The sequence below is a fragment of the Mirounga angustirostris genome, unplaced genomic scaffold (assembly GCF_029215605.1).
Source record: "Mirounga angustirostris isolate CCGP_5_RB_7025 unplaced genomic scaffold, mMirAng1.0.hap1 SCAF_10, whole genome shotgun sequence".
NCBI lineage: Eukaryota > Metazoa > Chordata > Mammalia > Carnivora > Phocidae > Mirounga > Mirounga angustirostris.
Genome location: NW_026991718.1, coordinates 43943030 through 43966454, shown reverse-complemented (window position 1 = coordinate 43966454; position 23425 = coordinate 43943030). Strand labels below are relative to the sequence as shown.

General features: G+C 37.2%; 1 protein-coding gene across 6 annotated transcripts in view; it reads left to right on the top strand.

The window, feature by feature from the left end:
- The window catches only part of CTNNA2 (catenin alpha 2), a 969847-nt gene that overhangs the window by 84421 nt on the left and 862001 nt on the right, over positions 1-23425 (top strand). For all 6 annotated transcript variants that reach the window (XM_064573571.1, XM_064573572.1, XM_064573570.1 and 3 more), the window contains exon 2: positions 12355-12550. In XM_064573571.1, coding sequence (XP_064429641.1) covers positions 12355-12550 — 196 coding nt within the window. The remainder of the gene's footprint in view (positions 1-12354; positions 12551-23425) is intronic.

Sequence of the window (23425 nt, the reverse complement as noted above, 5' to 3'; positions counted from 1 at the left end):
ACTGCATGAAAACCAGAAGACTGACACCCAAAGTGCATATATTTATAGTGTATGCTGTTTATTTTTCTAAATAAGTGTGCATTCCTGAACTAATATATTAAAAACATTATAACATATACATAATCATAGATATTTTAAAAATAATGATGTAGACTTTTAAAAACAGTATTTTATTTTAACTATAAATAATACAGTGATGTAGTTAATATTAGCTGCTATAATGGATAAACCTCAAAATCTCAGAGGTTTACATAATAGAAGTTTTCATCTTATTACATAATACCCAAGTGAGTCTTTCTGATTCATGGGTCACTCTCCTCCAAGGGAAAACTTAGATACTTTGGCTCCTTCTATCTTATGGCTTTATCTTCTTCAAAACCCAGTTTGCAAAATTGTCTTCCTCTTGGGGGAATAAACATGGAGGGGAATTTTAACAGAGCAAATTGAGAAGAGCTCACACCGCTGAGTCTCACATTCTGTTGGCTAGAATTCAGCTGACCACACCAACTCCAAGGGAAGCTGTGAAATCGTGTTATCTTGTGAGCAGAGGAAAAAGAAATAAGTTTGGTAGCACCCAACAGTCTTCTCTATTAACCATAATAAAAATAATAAATAAAATAAATACATGATCTATAACTAAATGGCTAAATATTCTGCAGGCTTAACTTTTTTTAAAGTTTTGCAAATCATAGTTGTTTTTAGACCATCATTAGCTAATATCATAACTAATAATGATGGATGAGATTCATCACTAGTAATGATGGATGTAAATACATAATTCAACTTGAAGCTCTGAGGAAATTGTCTTTTCTTCAGCCTCCTATGTAGCCGACAAAGAGCTAGTATTAAGAGTAGGGGGAGGGTCAGCTCTGTATTTTCTTATAGTTCACTTGTGCTTGCATTTTTAGTATTATCTTCAGGCTCCAGTTTTTTTGCAAGAGGCTTTTTAAGTCTCCGGTCCATTTCGTGAGAGAGAGAGAGAGAGTGAGAGTGTGTGTGTGTGTGTTTGACAATCAGTTAATATAATCCTCAAATCCACTTAACTAGGGATACACTGAAGTGTAAGGCCACCACTGCCAATTCCTTGGGTTTGTGAACCTCTACCCTTCCCTCAAGATAGCTCATATGTGGCTCAGGACCATCTGATGTATGGCTGGGGTGGTTGTGTCAGTGTAAGTCCTTATATGAAACATTAATCTGACTTAATTTTTAAAATATTTTTAGATTAAAAAACAATATAGGGACACCTGGGTGGCTCAGTCAGTTAAGTGTCTGCCTTCGGCTCAGGTCATGATCCTGGGGTCCTGGGATGGAGTCCTGCATCCGGCTCCCTGCTCAGTGGGGAGTCGGCTTCTCCCTCTGCCTGCCGCTCCTCCTGCTTGTGCTCTCTCTCTCTTGCTCTCTGATAAATAAATAAAATCTTAAAAAAAAAATATATATATAAGGTTCTGATATTTTTCTTGCATCCTACTGATTGTCCATTATTCCCTATAGAGTCTACTAATCTTAAAGAAGGAAAATATATAATCAAGTGCCTTTTTTTTTAAGATTTATTTTATTTTAGAGAGAGAGAACGAGTCGGGGGAAGGGCAGAAGGAGAGAATCTTCAACAGACTCCCTGGGGGGGCTCAAACCACGACCCATGAGATCATGATCTGAGCCCAAACCAAGAGTAGTAAAAAGATTTGATGGATTTAGAGAGAATGGAAGTCTGGGTCAGTTGAATCCGTTAGCTAACTGCATTGACTAAAAAATATTTTTTGTTTCTTTTGGTTTCAGATTTGTTTCTGTGATGTCTTAGAACAGTCTGGTTTTATTTTGTGTCATTTTATTTTAATCTTCGTAAATGCAAAGTAGTGAATCATGGACATAGTTTAGTCATTCTTTTATTTTTAGTGACATTCAAAACAGCCTGGGATTTCCTCAGATGGACAAGGATGGTTAAAACATTTAGGACTTTTAAAAACAGAAATGCCTTCTTACTCACTAAATCCCCAACTCTAAGTGATGCTCTTTCAGTGAATGTCTGGCATTGTTTCAGTGTCTTAATTTTGAGCTTCATTTTTCATTGGCTGTAAGTAGACATTGAAAGTTGTGCAGATTCTAGGAAAACCCAGGTTGTAAGTAGAGCCTTTAAATAAATTTGATCTTGTGATTATTTGATTATCATGTTTTATCAAATTTAAGATGCAATAAATTAAAATATACATATTTAAGTGCCTCTGAGGAAAAAATACTATCAAATATATCTTTTAAATGACATAGATTGTAGGACTCATCCTTATTTCAGATATAGAAAAGTATGGGGGAAAAGGCATATCTTTTTTTTTTTTTTAAGATTTATTTATTTATTTATTTATTTGAGAGAGAGCGAGAGCGAGAGTGAGAGTGAGAGCCAGAGAGAGAGAGCACAAGCAGGGCGGGAGGGGCAGAGGGAGAAGCAGACTCCCCACCGAGCAGGGAGCCCGATGTGGGACTCGATCCCGGGACTCCAGGATCATGACCTGAGCCGAAGGCAGTCGCTTAACCAACTGAGCCACCCGGGCGCCCCGGAAAAGGCTTATCTTACAATGGACAGAATACAATATTTAAGCAAAAATATAAGGAGACATTACAGGATATATAAAGTACTAGAAGGTTAATATAGCTTAAAGGAAAGTAATTTTTTAAAAAAAGCAAGGTAGATATAAGCACAAATAAGAGCAAAGATTGAGACTAATACAGTAATAGTAATTATTAAAACATATGCCTTCTAGCAGGGACCACAAATTTAGGTTAAACTTTTTGAAGTCAATGCAAAAAGGAAGCATTAATTTATTATACAATTAATGTCCATAACATAAAGTCAAACCAGTTTGTAGGGAGAAACTGCAATATTCTTGGTACTAAAGTGATCCAGAAATTTCTCTGTGTAGTATGGAGAATATCATCAAAAACCCTGCAATATACACAGTGATTTCCTAAAACTCATTGTGGTATTATCCCTCCATTGATGTAAGTGATAGCATCCTAAGGTAGTAAAAATATTTCTACCAGTCTCCAGTATAATACCATTTCTCTTTTTGCTTTTCTGCTTTAATATTGAGTGGTTGTGATTTTATTATTGGTGGAGAGAGAATGGACAGAACTTCCTTCAAGCAAACTAAATGCTGTTTCTCTCGGACAAGTTTTTGGAAGGAAGTGAATCTAGACTATACTCCCCAGAGGTTATGAGAAATGGAGCTCCTCTGGGCTCCTACTTAAATATGAAACAGCATGCCTTAATAAAGAGTGGGGGAAATGTTAGCTTAACATCCTTGAAAGAAAATTGAGTTTCTTATGAAGAAGATGTATCTAAAGAGAAGGCTACCCTATTTCATCTTGGCTTATAGACACTACTGAGATACTTCCTAGGAAATAAGTTTGAATCACTTCTTACCTATAAGATGAATGGATAATCCAGTACTCAATTGTACCTCTTCATAAATTACAGCCACTCAAGTCTAGAAAAAAATTTATTGTATTTATATATATTATTATGTATAATATGTACATTTATTATAGAATATCTGTTTTGGGGTTAATTTCTGAATTCTACTTTTTGGCATCATATACTTCAAAAGAAACTATTTGGGAACTGTGTACCAAAGCAACTGAGTGAGAAGGTTTGCCTTGTAGTTTTATTTAAAAGTTGAGGGTGTTGGGGCACTGGGTGGCTCAGTTGGTTAAATGTCTGCCTTTGGCTCAGGTCACGATCCCAGGATCAAGCCCTGCATCAGGCTCCCAGTTTAGTGGGGAGTCTGCTTCTCCCTCTCCCTCTACCTGCCACTCCCCCTGCTTGTGTGCTCTCTCTCTCTCAAATAAATAAATAAATAAATAAATAAATAAATAAATAAAATCTTTAAAAAAAATAAAATAAAAGGTGAGGGTGAGTCGGGTTGCCTGGGTGGCTCAGTTAGTTGAGTGTCTGTTGATTTGGCTCAGGTCATAATCTCAGAATTGTGAGATCCAGCCCTGTGTCAGGCTCCACGCTGGGCATGGAACCTGCTTGAGATTCTCTGTCTCCCTCTCCTTCTGTCTCTCCCCTGCTGCACATGCATGCTCTTGCTCTCTCAAAAAAAAAAAAAAAAAAAAAAAAAAAGTTGGGGGTGAGTCTACAAAAAATAATAATTTAAATGGAATACATTATACATAGGCTTTCTTTATAGAAATAATTAGTAGTATTCAGGTCTATTTCAGATTAAATAATAAATCCTTATTTCAAAGTTAAAGAGTGTTTGCTTCTAGGTCTGGAAACAAATCTCAGTATCAGTGAACGTATATCTGAATTCTACATTGTCAATATCAGATAACATGAGGAAATTTCAAAGGCAAAGAGACAGAATAATTCTCTATTTTATCCCTCCACAAATCACTAGTGTATTATTAAAAGATTGTCATTTCTTTTTTTAATTAATTAATTAATTAATTTTTAAAAAAGATTTTATTTATTTATTTGACAGAGAGAGACAGAGTGAGAGAGGGAACACAAGCAGGGGGGAGTGGGAGAGGGAGAAGCAGGCTTCCTGTGGAGCAGGGAGCCCGATGTGGGGCTCAATCCCAGGATCCTGGGATCATGACCTGAGCCGAAGGCAGTCGCTTAACCAACTGAGCCACCCAGGCACCCCAAAAGACTGTCATTTCTGATTCTGACTTTTGAAGCTGTGGAATTATCAATAACTATGCATTTTATGATTTAATTCTTTTTGTCGAAAATGGGGTGGGGAGTTGTGTTGGGGTAGAAAGACCAGTTCAATAAGAAATTCTAGTGTAGTAGTTTCTGACACATGGAAATCTTACTTTAGTTATTATGAAGTTACAATAAGTTTGATTATCAAAGTCTTTTACTCCAGAACTAGTCTCACCTTGTTGGGCTTCCTTTCTGTCCAATGTGCACAACATCCATATACCTTAAATGTCATGGAGATTCTATGATAGGAAATAACTTCTAATAGAGTATACCACAAGGTGAGCATATATCTTTTCATATATTTTATAAGGAAAAGCATAAGTCATATTTATGCTTACTCTATAATTGTTAAATGAATAAACAAGGTTATCGAGGAATAATTCAAGGATAATGTCATTTTGACTAGTTGGCAGTTCTTTAAAACCTGAGGTAAGATTTCTCTGGAGAAGCTTCATTTTATCAAATGTATTACCATTTGAGCATTTAACTTTCTCCTATCTTAAGTTAGACAGGTTTTCTTCTTTTAGAAATTTTTCATTTATTTTCAGTTGCTCCTGGAATAAATAACTTGTTTTTGATAATTTTGTTTTCAAATATTTTGCCTCAGAAAACTCTTGCTTTTTTTAAGCTATAGCAGTCATCACAACCCTCTCTTATTGTAGCTGAGAAATTATGATGAAGTACTTCAGAGAGACGCAACTGTAGAATTCACAAAGACTTACTACCCACATCTGCAAAGTGCATGAATCCAGCAAAACAATGCTCAAGTTGCCATTTTTATTTTCAGCTCTTGGTTCAGTTTTATTGTTTTTCTCAATTGCTCCAACAGTTGTTTGATTCATAGCATCCACATCTGTATAATCTTACTTTTCCAAGTTCTTTGTGATTGTGCAATAGAGGAGATTGCCTTCTAGCCAAGAGTCAGTTGGTTAATTCATCAATTAGCTGCCATGTCACCCAAAATAGGAGGAAGAGGTCACCTGTTAGAAGTCATTGCTTCACCTCTCTCACTTTTTTTTTTTTCCGCTTCAACTAGACTACTGTTTCTCAAAGTAAGGTCCATAATCCATATGTATACCATAGTTTTGTGTGATAAATTCAAAATTCCCTAGCCCAGACCTACCTGAGCAGAAACACTATAAGATCTATAAATTTGTCTTCTATTAGGCATGTTGATGACTTTTAGGCATGATCAAGTCTAAGAATTGTTGTCCTAAAATTCAGTGTTTCTTAGATTTTAATGTGCATATAAATTACCTAGGGATCTTGTTAAAATGCAGATTCTCTTTTAGTAGTTCTGGAATGGGGCCTAAAATTCTACATTTCTAACTAGCCTCAGGTGGCAGTGATGTCTCCAGAGTTCACTTTCAGTTGACTGCCCTATAGGTAAGGTTTAGACAAACTACTCTGTTGCTGGTTCTTGCGTGACAGAGTTGCTGAGACAAAGTGTCTTGGTGTTCTGACTATGGCTTATTGTTTTGGAAAAAAGTATTCCGTGTCTATTGAGCTTTTAGATCATGGAATCAGAGAACTGATCAAGTAGAGATCATAAAACATTGTCAGATAAACAAATTATCTTACAATAAAACATATTGCAAGAAAAAGTAAAGAATGAAATGATATTGGCCACTGCATTATTGCTATTACTCAGGAATGGAGGGTCGACTTTTAGGACATTAGCTGTTGATTAGCCCGTCTATACCATTAGATTAGCCAGTCTATTCCAGCCTGGCTCTTGTGGTTTTATACTCAGATCATACCTTCAGTGCATCTGAAAACTGGTGCCCATCCTCTGGCTATTGCTAATGTTTTCCATTGGCCGGGGTCCATTGGGACCATCATTATGTCAAGATTCGGAGACCTTTGACCACTATACCCTTATCTATGAGCTGAAGGATTTCTTCTCTCTAATGAGAGGCAGGGACATTGAAGAAATATTAGAGGTAGAACTAGAGAATAGTTAGTATCCTTCTAAGCTAAGGTTGAAGAGCCTACAGAAGGGGGCATGTGAAAGATTTAGAGAGAAGCTGACATAGTTAATGAAACAGGGTTCTGGAGGATGTGTTCAGAAGACCAGTTAAGGGAATGATGGTAGCAGAATGCCTTTCTTAGCATAGGAGGGAGGGAGATGGAGATAGGTACAGAGAGAAGTAAGTTTGATGATAATGTCCTTTTTAAAGCTACAGGAGTTTGGAGAAGATTATTGCTAAGAGAATTAGCCAAGAGACATTTCCAGAAGGAAGGAGAATTGAGTCAATAGCAGTAAATGTGGCAGACTGGTATGATGTGATAAAAAAATAATTAGATTTTGGCAACTTATTGATTACCTTAGTGAGAGATGAGTTTAAGAGAACTTTGCTACAGGAGGTATGGGAATAAAAGCAAAATTTAGTGGGCTGAGAAATGAATAGAGAGAAAAAAATGAACACTTTAAATATATGCTCAAAAAATTGGCAGTGACTAATAAAATCTAAACTCTTTGGCTTGGCTTTCATCAAAGTTTGTTCCACTACATCTGTCTAACTTTACTTCCTGTATCATTCATATAGCCTTTTCCCAAGTAGGTCTGGTCTTCTTACTGCCTTGGAAACATCATTCCAATTCTATATGTGTCAATATTCATGCTATTACTCCTAATCTCTGTTGCTGGATGGAACTTTTTTCTCTTCTCTTCTTCTCTTCTCTTCTCTTCTCTTCTCTTCTCTTCTTTTCTCTTCTTCTCTTCTCTTCTCCCCTCCCCTCCCCTTCTTTCTTTCTCTTTCTTTCTTTCTTTCTTTCTTTCTTTCTTTCTTTCTTTCTTTCTTTCTTTCTTTCTTTCTTTCTTTCTCTCTCTCTCTCTCTCTTTTCTCCTACTGCACAAAAGATGTACTTGCAAATTGTTAGAAAGGAAAGAAGAGATTTTGATCTTATATGACTCTAGGCTTGGGTGAAAGTTGGTATGGGCATTAGAGAGTGCCTGGTTGGGGTAGGAGGACATATAACATTCAGCCAGGAATTTCCACAGAAAAGCCATCTCTTAAAAGATTGCCCTAGACACTTAATAGTCTGTAAGTACTGTCTACCCAAGACCTAGTGCCTGTCTGAATATCGAACCTTAGGCATAAATACCTGTAGCCTCAGAGGTCATTGAGCTGCCTCTGTGACTACCACCTTTTGATTAGAATGTGTCCCTGCTGCTCTGATCTCTCCAAGGCATCCAGTCATGGATTCCATTACATTCTTACATTGAAACTACCTGTGCTATTGGCTAGCATTGATAGTTTGGATATTCCCTAACTTACTGAAGAGGTGGTAGATGTATCTGTGGGACTAAATAGTGGTAGTCTTCATTGAAAACTCTCTGATTCTTGCTCTTTAGTATATCTCAGTTCTTCATGACTAAGGAACAAATTCCTTTATTCTTCTGTATTTTACTAGTAGAAGAATATTGTTTTATGGAAACCCTAAGCTCTACCATTTTGTTAGTTACAACAAATTTAGGACAGTTTTGTCCATCCTTCACACTCAACTGATACAAAAATCCCTGATATGTTTTTTCAGCTTGAGACCATTGAATACATCAGATGTTATAAGGCATTGCAGAAAGGTAGGATAAAACCGTTGGTTAATGTTTCCCTAACATTGATAAGTACATTCTTATATTGTGATATCTAAAGAATGCCATTGAATATAAGGATAACAGTAGGATACAAATAACACATGTAGACAATATGGAGACAAATATGAAGAATAAATATATTTTAAGATTATTTTATCCTTTAACAACCTCTCATTCAGTTAGACAGTAAAGCTAGAAGAAACTACTGAATTCTAAATTTCTAAAGATACAGTATCGGGCACAGGAATAATTTAGCCTTTGGTTTTTCTTGAGCCATATGAATTTAAGGAAGTTATTTTTTCTACCTCTGATGCATCTCTAAGCCTAATTTCTTCATCTATAAAATCCAGAATAGAACCGACATAGATGGGCTTTAACTTTCACACTTTTAAGTGTAAATGTAGGTATAGGTCAAGAAGAATAAAAATATATAACATCAAGGTGAAAATGACAGCTTCAAGTGGGAGAAAAGGAAAATGTGTAATAGAGTGCTGTAGGTTCTTACTGGAGGATAGGAGAGTGTGCTCATCTAGCAGGAGAGGGGATTGAATCTGAGAGTTGCCTAGCTGGCTAGACTAAGAATTCCCAAGAGTAGTTTATCCTTAAAAGGATAGCCTCCACGTTCTCATGTACTGTTAGACCTAAACTACTTTTGTTTTTTCCATCCCAAACATGTCATATACTGGCCAAGAAGTGAGCAGCAAGAGTCCTGCATATGCACATCCTAAATGACCTTTCTCTAATTTACTAAAAGCCTTTTAACTTTGCAATTGGAAAGGGAAATGGACTGAATGAAGATAAATTGTCTTGGCTTTCTTGCTGATTTACTGTATAACTATCTGGAATGCTACTTGTAGAATAATATGGGAAGAAATGACATCTTAACATTTTTGTCTTCCTATCCAAGAATATGGTATGTCTCACTATTATTCAAGTTACCTTTTACGGTCTTCATTAAAATTTTTCTCTTTTTCTTCATCTATGTTTTGTGTTATGGTTATCCCTGATAATATCAAGTTATTGTGAATAGGATATTTAAAATTACATTTTTTAAAAGATTTATTTGCGGGTGGCGCCTGGGTGGCTCAGTCGTTAAGCATCTGCCTTCGGCTCAGGTCATGGTCCCAGGGTCCTGGGATCGAGCCCCGCATTGGGCTTCCCCTGCGGGAAGCCTGCTTCTACCTCTCCCACTCCCCCTGCTTATGTTCCCTCTCTCGCTGTGTCTCTCCCTGTCAAATAAATAAATAAAATCTTTAAAAAAAAAAAAAGATTTATTTACGAGAGAGAGAGAGCACGTGTGCAAGTGGGGAGGGGAGCAGAGGGAGAAAATCTTCAAGCCAACTCCCTGCTGAGTGCAGAGCGTACCCAGGGCTCCATCCCACCACCAATGAGGTCATGACCTGAGCCGAAACCAAGAGTCAGACACTTAACTGACTAAGCCAACCAGGCGCCCCTAAAACTACATTTATTTACTAGTTAGTGCTGTTATGTTAGACTTTTTTATTGTTTATCTAGTATTTAGCCACCTTGTTCTTTGCTCTTATGGTAATTCTAATAGTTTGTCTTTGAATTCTTTTGCATTTTATTGATACGGTCATATTCTGTATAGGTAATAGCATAATTTACTGTTTGCCTTTCTAACATTTATATCTTTTTTTAAATCCAATTTGTTGACATTGTCCTCTAATAAAATACTGAATACCAATGGGGAGGGTTGACAATTGTTTCTTTATTCTAAACTGATTAAGACATGAGCATTTATGGACCCCTATCACTTCCCCTCTATTTTTCTCTTTCATCCTATCATGGTCTTCCACTCATGAGTAAATGAGAGCTTTGACTAAAAGAGGACTGAATTGATTTGCTTCATTTAGATGTAATCACATTTTTTCTTAGAAACTTCCTGTAATATTCCATGGCTTTTTTTTTTCCATATAAGTAACAGTTTATACTAATTTGCTATTATGAGCATACCTAAATTGTTTATACAGTAATGCAGCATGAGATAACAGAAGAATTGAAATGTATTACTTTTACAGAAAATGAATGGATGAAATAGTCAGTTTGCTATTTTGACAGCTTCACTATCAGCTTCTACTCCCCCAGGTTGTCAGTATACCCAAAGTTAACAGCTCCTTCCCCTCTCTGTTGTTTCCAATTTGAGAAGACTAAAAAAATTAGATCTCAAAACTCAGAACTGCATATAAGATGAGAATAAGTGAGATATCACTGAGAATAAAAGTATTTGCCTCTAATAATGAGCCTATCATAAATCAAGATTTTTGAGGTGTTTGCAGTATTTGTTTAGGGGGCTTTTGTGCTTATTTCCAGGTATTGGCTGTTTGGTGGAGTTGAGGTTCTTAGAAGAGTAGTATGTTAATGCGTTAAAGTATATCCTTATTAAGGAGAACACTCTTGGGGTGCCTGGGTGGCTCAGATGGTTAAGTGTCTGCCTTTGGCTCAGGTCATGATCCCAGGGTCCTGGGATCGAGCCCTACATCCCTGCTAGCAGGGAGCCTGCTTCTCCCTCTGTCTGCCTGCCGCTCCCCCTGCTTGTACTCTCTCTCTGTCAAATAAATAAAATCTTTTTAAAAAAAGAGAGCGAGAACACTCTTGTACCTTAGGAAAGTAACTTTTGTGACAGGCTGTCTTTCTTCTGATGGTTGCCTCATTGTGGGTGGAATTGAAAAGACTAATGTCTTATGGGCTACATACACATTTTACAGCTAACTATCGTTATCTGACAGTCTTATTCTTAATGATGGTACCTTCCTTTTTTTTTTTTTTTTGTCTCGTGTTTGTATTTAAATGTCCTTATAGAGTCTTTCTTTAATTCACTGTATCTAATTATTTAGCAATCAAAAGAGAGCTAAGTATGACAGGTCCACAGTGTTACATTCACCACCTCTTACGTATTGGTTCTGCTTGTATTCATCAGCTTAGTTCACATTTATTCAATACTTTTTTGCCTTCTGGTGTTATTGCTTGCCCTATAAACTGACTGGACATTAATTGTGACTTTGACTAATCACTTTGTTTGCTTTTGGGGTTAGAGTAAAATAGGAGAAACAACAGCATTTGGAACTTTTTTGTGGACTAGCTTTCTTGATCACCTCCAATAAAATCCTGAGTCTGCTAATCAGGGCAAATATCAGTGAAAATAAACCACAACACCCACATTTTTATGAAGCCGATAAAAAATATGGAGGCCACGATGACTCGCAACTTTTGCTGAACAGAATATGAAACCAATTTTTTTCATTCCACTCTCAAACTTCTCACTGGTAGGAAATAAAGGATCAGAAATCTATAGGAGATAAGTTGTTTGAAAGATAATAACAGCTTTGTTAGCAAATTAAATAACTCTAGTTATAGTGCTAAAAGAAGTTTGGCATTTGAGATGTGTTACAAACTATGATACTTGGAAAAAGAGTGGCAATGAAAATCTAATTTCAAGTCTGGAAATTTTAGCTGGTTAACCAAATTATGAGACTAAATCATTCGGTTCCCTCAGATCAAATTTGCCATTTTGTTTTTATAAGATGAAATCAGAAATAGCAGAGCTCTTCAAAAGTCCTTGATAAATGACCTGTAAGTAATGGGTATTGATGGCCCACTCTTCATTAACTGTTCTTTCACCTCTGCCCTGACTCTGGGGACTCAGGACTGGGTGTTGGTTCTCCTGAGTCAGTGCTCAGAGGCAATTCCACATTGGTTTTCCTTTTCTTGCCTTCCGGAAGCTGGTTACTCCAGTGTGCACTGTCCTATCAATCTGTAAAAGCACAACCTCCAGTGAACTGGAAACTAAGTTACCGGTGGGTCTGTTCTTCCAATGTATTCACATACTTTTTTTTTTTCTCTCTATGAAATAAATAGCTGTTTATTTATATGCTAACTCGTATAATTCCCCGTTTTCCTTAAGATTAGGCTATGGGATGTGCATTCATGATTTAATAAACAAGGGCTGTTTTAAAATGATGAGATGATACTGTGTTTTTTCCTAGACAGTGGTGCAGATTAGTTTGACAGTTTTTCTTTCGTCTTTAAGGTGACAACCCTTGTCAACACAAGCAACAAAGGCCCATCTGGTAAAAAGAAAGGGAGGTCAAAGAAAGCCCATGTACTGGCTGCCTCTGTAGAACAAGCCACTCAAAACTTCCTGGATAAGGGTGAACAGATTGCTAAGGAGAGTCAAGATCTCAAAGAAGAATTGGTCGCTGCAGTTGAGGATGTACGCAAACAAGGTAGGAAGAATAATATTGTTCAAGAGGGATCTATACTGATGTGCAAACAATGGATTTATCTCTAGAACCAATGCATATTTGCTCAAAGAAGTCGTCTTATGTTTTTCCTCAGTATCTGCGCTTGTCATTTTTAATATTTGCTGGAATTAGGTGCATAGACAAATAGAGATATTTTTAGTTGTGGTGGTGTACCACAGCTATGAAAGCTTTATGTCTGCCGTTACTTCCAAATTTTCAAGTTGTTTTCTCTTGGTAGATGAATGCAGACTCTTGTGTCAAACTGAGGCTCCAGGGAGGACAGGATGAGAATTCCTCATACTTAACAGAGTCACTGAATGCCCAGGGTTTTAAAGAGGAGGGAGGAGATGATTGTAAAGCAGTGTAATAAAATTATTGTTGCTTTGTATGATTTTCAAATTTATATCTTCAGTTCACAGCTAGTTAGCTATCTATGGATCTGTTAATTATATAGCTAGCTAGTTAGCTAAAATGCAGTTTTTCAGCGTACTTAAAATTTTTAAATGTGGTAAAATACCCATAACATAAAATGTACCATTTTAACCTTTTTTAAACTGTATAATTCAGTAGTGTTAGGTGTATTTACATTGTTGAGTAGCCAATCTCTAGAACGTTTTCATCTTGTCGTACTGAAACTCTATACCAACAGAACAACAATTCCTCATTTTCCCATTGCCCTAGCCCCTGGCAACCACTCTTCTACTTTTCTATGAATTTAACTACTCTAGATACCTTTCATAAGTGGGATCATATAGTATTTACGACTGGCTTATTTCACTTAGCTATCTTCATGGTTCATCCATGTTGGAGCATGGGTCAGAATTTCCTTTATTTTTAGGACTGAAAATATTCTAGTATATGTATATACCACATTTTCTTTATCGCTTCATCCATTGATGGACATGTGTTTCTTCTACCTTTGGCTATTACCCCCAGCCTGGCCTCCCTACTGTGTTTCCTATCTCAGTAAAAGCCGTGCATATGTATCCAGTTGTGGACTGAGGAAATCTTGATATCGTTCTTGTTATTTTTCTCTCCTTCCAAATACAGTCTATTACAAAGTCCCATAGATTTTTAACTCCAAAATATCTCTTAAGTGGACCAATTCCTGTCTTATTTACTCAAAGGTACCATGTTTTACTTGCCCCGGGCTTTAGTACACGCTGTCTTCTTTTACATAGTTAAGGATGACTCATTCTGCACCTCCCAGCTCAAAGAAAACCTTCCCAGGGAAACCTTTCCTGACACTCCTGTCATACTTTTTCATGGCTTTTTCCTTTATCACTTTGTACAGGAGAATTTAATATTTGTGAAGTAACCTGATTGATAACTTTCTACCATGACACACTATAAATTAATAAAGATAAAGACCAGATCTTTTGCTGATCCATGCTTTGCAGTTCTTAGCAGTCATAAGACTTCAATGAATATTTGTTGAATAAATGAAGCAATAGATGAATAAATGTTTTATCTCTTTTCTTCTTACAAACCTACCACTTTTTAAATTCCCAGACGGGTATTTAGTCCCTGGAAATACCAACCCTCCTTCTTCACCAACAACCATTATTTTTCATGCTGCCATCTTCTTCCCTATCTTCTCTCCCCTGAAAGTTAATTTCATTTACATTACCCTAATATAAATTGTTATGTAATTTGAAATGTTAAATTTTACATATTTCATCTAATGTGGATGGAGTATATTTGTATACGTGTTTTAACAACATGAAAGCTTCCAAATTTTCAGGTCCTGTTGAAGATTGGTAATCCTTCTGAATTGCAAATGTACACTGTTTGTTTTCATGCATATGTAGTTTTCTTTTCTTTCTTTTTTAGGGTGACTGCATACACTTAAAGTGCACTATTTTGTAAGCTTTGACAAATGTATACACTGTAAAACTATCACCACACTCAGGATAGTGAACCTATCCCTAGTGAAGAGGGCTTTGATTGGTCCCTAGGATGCTTTCTCAGAGCATTTATCTTTAATGGTGTTATATTTTCCCTTACAGTTTTTTCACCAATCTTTTAGCTTTCCCTTATTTTTCCTCATAATTTAGTTTTCACACATTCTGTAGAAATTAATATTTCAGTTTTCTCAAAGCTTATATAAGGAATGCTTTTTTTTTTTTTGGACATGATATAAAAACCAACATAGTTCTTAGCCAGCCTGTCCAGGAGATATGAGAATGAGATTTTTTTTTTAATTTTAAAAGATTTTATTTATTCATTTGAGAGAGAGAGACAGAGCACAAGCAGAGGGAGAGCGAGAGGGAGAAGCAGGCTCCCCGCTGAGCTGGGAGCCTGATACGGGGCTTGATCCTAGGACCCTGGGATCAAGACCTGAGTCAAAGGCAGACGCTCAACCATCTGAGCCACCCTGATGCCCCAAGAGTAAGATTTTTTAAAGATGCTAGTTTAGGACAGCTTACAGCGGTCACTCTATGGAGGATATTTTAAACTTTCTCTGTATTATCCAGTTCTTATTATAGAAAAATTATGCATCAGAAATGATGCCTATGAGTTGACTGTATGCAAGCCCCACTAGTGGGGGCGCCTGGGTGGCTCAGCCCCACATTGGGCTCCCTGCTCTGCGGGGAGTCGGCTTCTCCCTCTCCCTCTGCCTCTCTCTCTCAAATAAATAAATAAAATCTTTAAAAAAAATAAAAAATAAATAAAAGGTCAACTATCATGTGTCCCTTTTGCTGAACAGTGTCAAATTTAAGGAAACATTGTTATAGTCTGCAAAATAGCAAACATTCTACGGGTAAAAGCTTTAGAAATTTTCTTTTCCTGGGGCGCCTGGGTGGCTCAGATGGTTAAGCATCTGCCTTCGGCTCGGGTCATGATCCCAGGGTCCTGGGATCGAGCCCCATGTCCAGCTCCTGGCTCAGTGGGGAGCCTGCTTCTCCCTCTGCCTCTCCCCCTGCTCGTGCTCTCTCTCTCTCTCTCTCTCTCTGTGTGTGTCTTGAATGAATAAATAAAATCTTAAATTTTTTTTTTCTTTTCCTCTTTCTCTCATTGTCAAATATCTCTCACTCTCTCTATATAGAGTTCAGATGCCTGTCATATGTGAGAGATGCCTCTCGTGCCTGACAACAGAGCCCTCAGGCTCTCCTTTCTGCTCTCTGACCTTTCTCAGTTCTTAGTGTACAATCTCCTTAGCCCATCCGGTTTTGCCCAATTTTCCCATTGGCCCATACCCAGATTTTATTCACAAATGAGAGCCTGGGTTGATTTTCAGAGAGAGATAGGGTGATTGAGGGGAACACTTAAGGATTAGAACAGGACTATTTAGTTATTGGAAACTTCAAAACTTAGTATCTTTCCTTCTGTCATAGAAGTCTACTTTCTTACCTGTAAGATGATATTCAGAAATTATGAGAATGCGGCCCTCAAGAAATAATATCCTCCTATAAAGTGGCCCTAGTATCTGTATATGCTCACTTATTAAATAATGTGTAGTTTAGAACTAAATCTATGAGAGGGGATCTTTTACTATTGAGTTGTTTTTGCTTTTTTAAATCAAATGATCTGAAAGTGTTGCCACTTTCTAAATAATTTTCAGCACGAGTCAATGCCAGAAGTTTTAATATTGTACAACTACATTTTCAGACTTTTAATACAGAACCATTTCTTATTGGGGTTTTTCTGCATCCAAAATGAGATTTTACAGCATCCATGATTGCAATCACTGTAATATGGCAAGATTATATATGAAATTATCTATTTATGCCATTATTGTTTCTAGGCTAGACTTAGTGTTATTTGAATTTCTTTATCATTTGAAAAATGTATTATCTCTTTTAAACCTAGGCTGTATGCCAGATTCTTAAAAGTGCTCAGTATGAGGGGTGACAATATTTTTATTAAAACTAGATTATTCCAGTAGAAGATTTTCCTGTGCTTTTAAGTTCTAACCTGTAAAAAGAAGTGTTTGAGTGCATGTACAATAGAGTTTCTGTTAAAAACAAGTATCAAAACTAAGTCATCGAAATATGTATTAAAGAAGATAAATCATTGTATTCAAAATTTAGAACTCTGATATTTTAGACTTAGGTAAAGATGGGATATTTAGTCAGAGGTGTGTGTGTGTGTGTCTGTGTATCTGTGTAATTGTTTTATCATAGCTAAAGTAAAAGTAATTACATATATGTATATTGTCTTCCTAAATTAAGTTTAAACTTCATCAGGATAGGAACAATGGTGTGTATGTGTTTTTTCTACTCCCGAAGTACTTAGCATGGTTGCTGTAGCATGTGGCAGGTGATACTCAGGGGAAGGAGGCTTGCATGTCAGCAAAGCAGGCTTACAAGTCAACAGAGCACCAGATGTCTGGGTAAGATATCTGATATCTGATGTTACTTTAGCCAAAAGCTACATGATTTAAACTAAATCACTTAACCACTTGAAGCCTCAATTTCTCCAGTTTTCAAATACAGACAGTAATTGTTGCATTTTCCTCACTGGATTGTTTAACATAATGAAGTCACAAAGAAGTTATAAAGACATTATAAAAACATTAAAGGTTATATAGATGTGAGGTATATTTATTAATTATAATTTATCAAAACGATCTGTACTACCTATGGCGATAGCTCTCTTTCCTATCACTGAGCAGTCCTGGGCCTTCCAGGCAGGATGCTAGAGAGCTGAATCAGCATCCAGTAGTCTCCAGAAGGGGACTGAGTATCTCAGTGTGGCTTGGATTTGGTGGTGGTTGTGTGTGGTCCCAGAAAACTGTGATTTAATAGTTGTGCAGCTGGCGAACCATATGTAGAAAAGCTCCTAAGGAGGAACGCAAAGGGAGTTCCAGTCATGTCTTTATATTGAAGCTCTGGGCCAAAAACAAAGCTTGGGACAGAGAATGCCAAAACATTTTTAATGTTTACCATCAAGACCTTCCTGGATTGGAAACTCTTTCTGAACTATGGACTAGTCTGGGTTTCTTAAATTTCAGTGAATATTAATATCGCCTGGGAAGCTTTTGAAACTCTTGATGTTCAGGCCTTCACCCTTATCAATTAAGTTAGAAACTGTGGAGTAGGACCCAGGCATCAAGGTTTTTAAAGTTCCCCAGGTGATTAATCCACTTCTTGTCCATTATCTCCACTTTGATGACTCATCAATCCCTGTTAGTCAGCTAATGTTTCACATTAGGTAGCAGATGGCAGTCACTCATTTTAGAAGGCCTATAAGCTTATAGTTTGCATAGAGTTAGAGAGGAGAGATTTACATAGGAGAAACAGCCTGATATTCTATGTTAATATGTTGTAGATAGATATAGTCTGTGCTAAATGAGGTCTTATAATGCCTGACCTTCTGTAGGCACTCTGAGAATATGCTTTAAGTATACACTAAGGAACCAAATCTATAGGACAGTTAATATTTAAATTGCTGTTGGAAAAGAAAGGTATGAAGCTGGAATTAGCAAGGAGGAAAGTATGTTTAAGCTGAGCATGGATTAAAAATCTGTCAAGGATAGTGGGACAAACATTTCAGGTTGAAGCAACCTGATTTTTAAAGGCAAAGAGATAAGAATGACATTGATAATTGGGGGATGGATAGAAAACCTTGATTTGAAGAGAAGTTTCATATTCAGGCATAGTTAGAAATCTGGTAAGATGATAACAAGGGACCACAGTGGGAAAAGTTTAACTAGGCTGTGTATAGACAACATGATGGAATAAAGATAGGAAGAAAAGAAGGAAGCTAGCTGATTGGCTCCTACCTTTTAAGTGATATTTTAGAGATTATTTTGGCAACTACATGGAAAGTTGACTAAATCAGAGAAAGATTGGACTCAGATTGCTTATGTGTTATCGTAATATTGAAGCGAAAACAAAGCAAAAATACTTTGAGGTTCTAGGATTGGTGTGGTGGCAATAAGAAGAGAAATAAGAAACTAGATGTTACAAACACTGTGAAAAAGAATAAAAGATTTGCCATTTATTGAAGAAGCAAGAGTCATTATTTATTCTAAATTTTTGGCTCTGTACAACTTAATTGGGATATTTAAGGGGTGACAGGGATGGGGAGAAATGACTGATTTGATTTTAAACATCGATGAATGAGAGGAACTGCCTAGCAGATGGTTAATGCTATGGGAATGGAACTTTGGAAAAACAGAGAGATTTGACATCTTTTGAGTTGATGAATGAAGCTTTTTAGAGACAGACTTTTTTTTTTTTTGAGTACTTGCCAATAGATATATAGAGAAGAATAGAGAGAAGTAGGTTTAGTTTTGGATGAAAGGCTCAATCAGGATTACAAGATGGGATAGAAATAGAGGAGAGAGGCATGCCCTGAAATATGACCAGAGAACAAAGATAGTACAGAATCCTGAAATCCAAGGTAATAGAATATTTTGCAAAGGAGACTGATCAATTTAGATGCTAGAATGCTGTTGCAATTAGGTCAAATTCTTCTGAGATCATGGAGGATAAATAATGAGAAAATGCCTTGGATTTTGCTAGAAAGGTGTCATTAATTTTATTTAAAAGTTTATTTTCAGGAAGCTGAAGGAACAGAGTAGATGGTGAAATAATGGATCTAGGCAGGAAAGCTCACCATAGTCTTCTTTGGCCATCATTGCACCATATATATCATTGTACTTTTGCTTCTGCAGATAGTCTGGTACTCAAATGAGGGACCATATGTTATCATGATTTTATGTATCTCTGGAGCCTGGCACATGGGAGCACTTATGGCATGATTCCAAAGATTGCCACAGTGTGGAAGGAGAAAAATCCAAGAGTGATTGGAGAAAATATTAAAGGCAAGCAAAGAATATGATTTTTGCTTACTTTGCTTATTTTGTTGAGCCCAAATCAGAAGTATGAGAGCATATACCAAGAGAGGGAGCCACTGGTGAGAGCGATTATAAATACAAAGGGAAAAGGCTCAGGTTGGTTGCATGAGATAATGCAGAAGGTACATTTCTTTATCTAGAAAACAGGTAGGAAGGAGGAGAGATGTACCCAACAATGGGTTTTATAGAAAAGATTAGAATCAAAGTAGATTGGTTGAAACTATCTCAATTATTTTGAACAAAAGAGGAGGTGATTTTAACGGATCATGTATATCTAATATTTGACCACTGTTGTGGATTTAAAAATAATGTCTGTTACCAGCATCTGTGTGGATCTCTCATATGTTTCTGAGGGATTTATTTATTTATTGAATACAGTTGATTGTTACTGCAATTGAAAAGGCCAATTTATAACAGGCTTAATTGTCCAAGAATTTTTAAATTTAATGTGTTTATTTGGTATATACTAGCATCTGCTAGCAATGGGATGCTCACATATTGCCTTTATGAATCTTCTTTGATTTGAAATAGATCCAAAAGCTGTGCTTTGAGTGATAGGCAGTCTTCATATTTGTCCAATAAGCAGCTCCATTTAAGAGATAACATAGCAGTTGCTTCGCTGACATCCCATTTTTATAATTCCACACCCTTTTGAGCCATGGATCAGTTGCTTGGGCTTTCTGTCTTTGTCAACAACCTTCTCTGATTGCCCACTCTCTGTCTAGGAAGTTAAAATAAATAAAAAACAATTAAGACATGACCCAGCTACCAAGATATGCCAGGCCAGGGTATAGACAGACATGTACATGGTCCTCATCCAACTTTAAGAGAGATCTCATGGAGTAAAGTGACAAGAGGTACAGATAAAAGAGGTAGTTTCTTTGTGGAACCTTTTTTTTTTTTTTTACATCAGAGATGGTCAAACCATTCACTGCTCATACAGGGTTTGGTTTGTTTGCATAGAAGCTCAACTGTTAAGTGATATGGTGATATCAACTAGTTCCATCATTCATTTTTTTGCCCAATCAATATTTATTGAGCAACTGGGGCGCCTGGGTAGCTCAGTCAGTTAGGCATCTGACTTTGGCTCAGGTCATGATCTTGGGGTCCTGGAATCAAGCCCCACATCAGGCTCCCCACTCAGCAGGGAGTCTGCTTGTCCCTCTGCCCCTCCCCCCTGCTCATGCTCAGCTCTCACTCTCTCTCAAATAAATAAATAAAATCTTTAAAAAAATATTTATTGAGTAAATGATGAACAGTGGGCTGAGACAGACGGAACAAGACTGAAAAAAAGTAGTAGAGGGAGAGAGAAATGTGTCCCTCACATCTCTGAGGAGAGAAACCTTTTGCCTCTTGATGACTTAGACTTTCTCTTTCCTTACCCCCTTTGTTATTGGGGTGTGATGTTGGTGGAATGAGCTGGTCCAACAAAAACTCTAGTTGTTAATCAACTCTGTGAACTCTCTAGCTAAGATCTGGTCCAAGGCCATTTCCTTGGCCAAGAAGCTCCTACTGTCAATAGTCCTGTCCCTCATCCTCCACCTGCCCTATTGATATGTAAAACAACAGTGTGGGGAGGGGTGAGGGAATGTTTTCTCTTGGAGCACTATCCACAGAGATCAGCTCTCTAAGGAGGAGAGCTGGGGGTATTGCAAGGATTCTTTTACTCCTCCACTTGTCCTTTTTCTCAGGACAACTATCTCTCACATATCCCTAGCTTTATGCCTCTACTCTTGGTACTCAGAATTTTTGGTCTCCTAGAGATACTGGACTTGCTCTTCTGTGCCGTGTGCTGACTCGTCACTGCTGCTTGACTATCCTTGTATGAGTGGTATGTTACTGTGTTCTAACGTAGCATCCTATTGGTCATGGGTTTCACTGCTATATAGTTGGAGGGCTAGGGGAGTAGGTCTCCACTGAAGAGGGGGGGTACCTTCAGAGAAGAGGAGAATTTCATGACAGAAAATGGAGATTCGAGAGGCAAATCCTAGGGAAGAGCAAAAGAAAGAAGAGTACTCATTTCTCTTTTTGGATCTTGCTTCCTTGAGCTCGGACTTTGCTGACTGTAGATCCATTGCTTTAAAAAATAATGTTATCAGGATGCCTGGGTGGCTCAGTCAGTTAAGTAACTGACTCATGAGTTCGGCTCAGGTCATGATCTTGGGGTTATAAGATCGAGCCCCATGTCGGGCTCCATGCTGGGTGTGGAGCCTGCTTAAGATTCTCGAGCGTCTCCCTCTCCCTCTGCCTCTCCCCCGGCTCACACACTCTCTCTCTCTCTCAATAACAATAATAATAATATCAAGTAATATAATAAAGTGCATGTTTATTACATGAAGCAAAAGCAGACCTTGAAGTTGGGATGAGAAGTATCTCTTCAGTCTCAGACTCAGTACAGCTGAGTCAGGGACCTGATGATGCTCTGCTGTGTCCATGCACCACTGCTGCTCACTGTCCCTCACACGGCATCTCCTCCCCTTCTTTACAGAGGCTTCTTTCACAGGTGTTTCTCAAATGAAGTTCACAGACCACTTGTTTCAGAATCGCCTGTGTGAGGATGGGTAATGTCTATAAAAATTCAAATTCCTGAGCCTGGCCATAAACCCAGATTCAGTATAGCTGGGGTACCACCAAGAATCTTTATTTCCAGCCACTACCCCAATCTTATGCTTCCAAAGTTTGTGAATCACTAACAGTCCAAGCTTTATACATCTTTACACACGTCATCTTTAATTAGTTTAAGTCTTTTTTTCTTCCAGTGAAAAGGATGTTATCCAGGAATGAAATTAATTTTCAGAAGCTTTAATATCAGAAGTTAAAAAAATAGAAAAAACCTTAGAGATATATACAATGACAAAAAAATAAAAAGAGGTTTAATATGAAAAAATCATGAAGAAAAATGCATAAATGTGAAAATGTTGTACAATTTAAGATTCCTCTTAATGCCTATTTTAACATTTGCAGGAGTTTTAACTGTTGCATATTTGGTTAAATAAAACATATTCGTGGGCGCCTGGGTGGCTCAGTTGGTTAAGCGACTGCCTTCGGCTCAGGTCATGATCCTGGAGTCCCGGGATCGAGTCCCGCATCGGGCTCCCTGCTCGGCAGGGAGTCTGCTTCTCCCTCTGACCCTCCCCCCTCTCATGTGCTCTTTCTCTCTCATTCTCTCTCTCAAATAAATAAATAAAATCTTAAAAAAAAAAAAAAACAAAAACCATATTCGTATGCCAAAGTTTGCACTAGTTGAGGGCCCGGGAATATCCCATATCAACTTGAGGCCCCATGTATGGCTCTTGTTTCAACATATTAGGAGATAATGACAGATTACTCTTTTCATCTGATCCCTCTTTCTGGAGCTCTTGGCTTTTGAAAATGCCATAATCTTTCAGGAAGAATAATAAAAGCAATAGCCTCCATTGATTGGTTGCCACTCCATTTGTAAGACACTTGGCATATATTCTTTCAATATTATTTTGTTAGTTATTTGAAATATTATTATCCATATTTTATATAAAATGATATTGATGCTGAAAGATCTCCATGTATATTAATTGACTAGAACAATTAACTCAACAAATATTTAAGTACTATGTACCTGCCCTATTTTAGGGACTGGGAATATAGTATGCTGAAGAAAGAAAACAGACATTCCCTGCCTATAAAAATACTACATTCTGACATAAGACAGACAATAATAAAAAATTAAGCAGGCTGTAGAAGTGTGATTTAAAGATGGAACAACCCAAGGCATGCTGAATGAAAGATAAATTGATAAGGTGAACTTAAAATTAAAAACTTTAGCTCTGTGAAAGACAGCGCTAAGAGAATGAAGACAAGCCATAGATGGGGAGAAAATATTTGTAAGTCGCATATCTGTTAAAGGACTTGTATCAAAGATATATCAAGAACTCCTAAAATTCAACAATAAGAAAAGGAATCACTGGATTCAAAAATGGCAGAAGACCTGAATAGACACATCACCATCGAAGGTATATAGGTGGCAAATAATCATATGGAAAAAATATTCAGCATCATTTGTCATTAGGGAA